The sequence below is a fragment of the Carassius auratus genome, unplaced genomic scaffold, assembly GCF_003368295.1.
Source record: "Carassius auratus strain Wakin unplaced genomic scaffold, ASM336829v1 scaf_tig00215399, whole genome shotgun sequence".
Lineage (NCBI taxonomy): Eukaryota > Metazoa > Chordata > Actinopteri > Cypriniformes > Cyprinidae > Carassius > Carassius auratus.
Window position 1 is genome coordinate 501,662 of NW_020528066.1, and position 3,872 is coordinate 505,533.

The 3,872-nt window shown below is 34.0% G+C and overlaps 1 gene segment (V, D, J or C); it reads left to right on the forward strand.

Moving 5' to 3' along the window:
* The first annotated feature begins 292 nt into the window (after positions 1 to 292).
* On the forward strand, positions 293 to 734 carry LOC113094484 (Ig heavy chain V region 5A-like). The segment is given in 2 exon segments: positions 293 to 335; positions 427 to 734. Coding segments are annotated over 2 exon segments (351 nt in total).
* The last annotated feature ends 3,138 nt before the right edge of the window (positions 735 to 3,872 follow it).

Consider the following 3,872-nt stretch of genomic DNA (forward strand, 5'->3'; position numbering starts at 1 on the left):
TGAGGAGTATTACGTATTGATTAGATAATGGAATAATACAGTTCACTTTAAATTATTGTTGCTCAATGACTCTTTCAATGTAAATAATGACTTAAATTCAAACCTAAAAGCCTTGTTTAAAATAATGTTCAGGACAGGGTTATGCACGTGAAGTTAATTAGCCCTGTATTATTATGTAAATCTCCTGTTGCATATTTAAGCAGCAGGCATGAGTCAGTTTACACATTCATCTGATCACTAGAGGGAGTGAAGAATCACTTCAGTTCAGTCAAACTGTGCTGAGAAACAAACCATGATCTCTTCATCTTTAGTGCTGCTTCTGGCAGTCATATCCTGTAAGTTTAGTCTATTTTCGGTTTGATTCATCATTTTGTTGATCACAAGATCATGCTCTCTTACTAACATGTATGATTTGATTTGATACAGGTATTGATACAAATGAACTCACTCAGCCTGAGTCTCTGACTGTCCGTCCTGATGCCACTCTCACTATCAACTGTAAAGTCTCATATTCAGTTACAAGCTATGACACAGCCTGGATTCGTCAACCTGCAGGAAAAGCTCTGGAGTGGATAGGAATCATCTGGAATAGTGGAAGCTTGTACTACAAGGATTCTCTGAAAAGCAAGTTCAGTATCAGCAGAGACACTTCCAGTAACACAATAACACTGCAAGGAAAGAATATGCGAGCTGAAGACACAGCTGTGTATTATTGTGCCAGAGAAACACAGTGACCCAGCGACAGACGCCTACAGACTCCCTGTACAAAAACATCTTCATATCACAAATAAAAAGTGTTTCTAATGACTTTCTGGTTTTTAAATGTCATAATGAAATTATAGACATTAATTCGGCTTGTACAACAAAATTCCAAAAAATCTTTATTTTATATATTTAAACAAATGCATCATTTATCACCAAGTAATGTGTCATTTGAACCAATATAAAGAAAAATCCTGTGCACTCGTTTATCATTCAGTTCATTGCAAGAAAATGTGCAATGCAGATGGAAGGAGGAGTTAATGGAAAACAGTAATGTGTTTTCTTCTTAAGCTGCAACAAATAATGTGTCTGTATTTGTGACAGCACAGGTTGGACAATCATTTGACAATTATGATAAAAATGAATTTACTCTTCTTAATATTATTTTTACATGGTCAGTAAATAATGCCATTTTCTTAGATTAAATTTAATTTACTATCGTCGGCTTTAGATTCTGTAAATGTTTTAGTGTATTCACTTTGTTTTTTTCCCCTCCACTGACATTCATTGTCAGTCCTTCACTCTGAAGCTGTGGTAAAAAGACCAGGTGAATCTTTTCAGCTGTTCTGGACATCCTCTGAATTTTCATTCAGTAACTGTGCTGCAGCTCTTGTGAGAGAAATCCCTGGAAAAACACTGGAGTGGATTGCATTCATGTATCCAGTTTTTATAAACTGGAACAAAACAGCAGAGAATTGTGAGGCACAATTGTTCTTTCGATGGCATTGACAGAGCAAAAACAAAGAAAATTTAAATACTGACAAAAATAAATTGTAAGTTATTCAGTATTATTTTGTTTACTGAACTTTTGTATACAAGTAAAATCACACTGGAATTCATGTTGTTTTTCCAAAACATCCGCCTGACTGTGATTAGACAGATCTGTGGCCTAGTAGGAAACACAGTTCTGCTTAAATATTGAACTGTACCTAATATTTTATTGTTTTTAATACATTAAATACCAAATATTAAACTAAATTTGTTTGATGAATATGAGTTGTGCTCTTGCTGTTTCATTACCAAGAGGTGTCTGAAATGTTTGGTATATGCATTTATTTGCCACTATTTTCAACTTTCACTATATAATTTTGTTGATAAACATCAAATTATAAGACCTAGATTATACAATAGATTTATGAAGAGGTTTCTCAAATTTACACTACAAATTGCTATAAAAGTGCAGTGTTTAAAATTATCAAAAATATTATTAATTAAAAATAAAATAAAATCAAAAATTAGTTTATATTTATATTAAGAATGCATTTATTGGACATCTAAAAACTGGATCCGTCAACCCACTGGAAAAGCACTGGAATGGCTCGGATATCTTTGTGATGGTGGTGGCACTAACATTAAAGACTCAGTGAAAAACAAGATCAGTTTCACCCAGGACACGTCCAAAAACACAGTGTTTCTACAGGGGAAGAATTTTCAGACTGAGGACACAGCTGTGTTTTACTGTGCCAGAGATTCACAGTAAATAAACAAGCCACAGCTCTGTACAAAAACCTGAACACATGAATCAGAGATACATAATAGAGTCATTTCAAACCTTTCATCAGTATCCAGGACCAGTCCCCATATAAATATTCTTACAGAGTCATTTACAAGCTGTGCCAGTATACAGTAATCATTAACACATAAGGATTTATTAATCCATTCACACATTTAATTCAGCTAAAAATGCTTTAAAAATATTACATGCCATTTAACATCTATGAAAATTTTCTCATAAATGTCATAAATTTGTTTACATTTTTTATGCACATGTAAAAGAAGAATTGAGGCTGGAGGAGTTCATGCAAAACTGGGATGTTTATCTCTCATAAACTGTCTCTGTTCACTGATTGTATGTGTTTTTTGTTGAAGAGCATCATTAGCAATGGCAACAATAATTAATTCAGTCCTGATACTACTGTTTTTAAATGGTTTGTTGTTTTCTTAATAATAATAATAATACTGTAAATACTTTTAGAAAGCAAATTTTTGATTTTGAAAAAAAAAAAATTCCTGACTTTTCAGTTTATTATATTTCTTTCTCTTCCACAGATATTCATTGTCAGACCTTCACTCAGTCTGAAGCTGTGGTAAAAAAACCAGGTGAATCTTTTCGTCTGGTCTGTACTGCCTCTGGATATTCATTCAGCGGCAACTGGGCAGGTGTAGTGAGACAGGCAGCTGGTAAAGGACTGGAATGGGTTTCAACTATCGGCACGTCCAGTTCTCCAATCTCCTATTCCCAGTCAGTTCAGGGCAGGTTCACAGTGTCCAGAGATGATTCCAGCAGTCAACTGTATCTACAGATGAACAGTCTCAAGACTGAAGACACTGCTGTGTATTACTGCGCTAGAGAGTCACAGTGAATGAGTTCAGTGTCAAAGCAATACAAAAACCACCTTCACTGTTGACTTCACTGATGCTCCAGATGTACTGTTCCTTTCCAAGAGGTGGCGCTCTTGTCAAGCAGTTTTAGTTCACTGCTTCAAATGTCATTGAATGAATGTTCATTTTCTTGACAGAGAAATAGGCAGTCCAATTTAGAAATTCTAAAGAAACACAAAATAAACATTATGCATTTCATTTAAGAAGGAAAAAAGTCCATGAGTACATCAAAATAAATGTATGTGAGAAAGAACTGAACTACAGAAGAATATTTCTGTAGTGCTGAGATCTGTGCATTTTTCATGCACCCATTATAAGGAATAAAGACTTTTTTTAATTAGATTTTACATCTTATTTTTTTTGTAAAATAGGTGTTAAGAAGAAACAAACAGAAGATATTTAATGATTTTTAATGGCTCATTTACAAAAAAGACGTCTGTGTTGTCAGTTTAATTTAGGGAAATTTTCGTTTTGTAGTTTGAATTTAATTTGTTCACTAAAAAGTATTGATGCAAATCTCCTTCCTTATGTAAACAGGTGCATGCGGACACAAAATAGAGCTATTTAAGTCCTGCGGTCTAGATAGAGTCACAGGTCCCACCTGAGAGACAGAATCATGTATTTTAGATTATTGCTAATGATTTTATCTACAGCATCCAGTGAGTAAAAGTATCAACACTATACTACGGGTTTATTAGGGAGTCTTGTAGCTGCTACTATTTAAAATA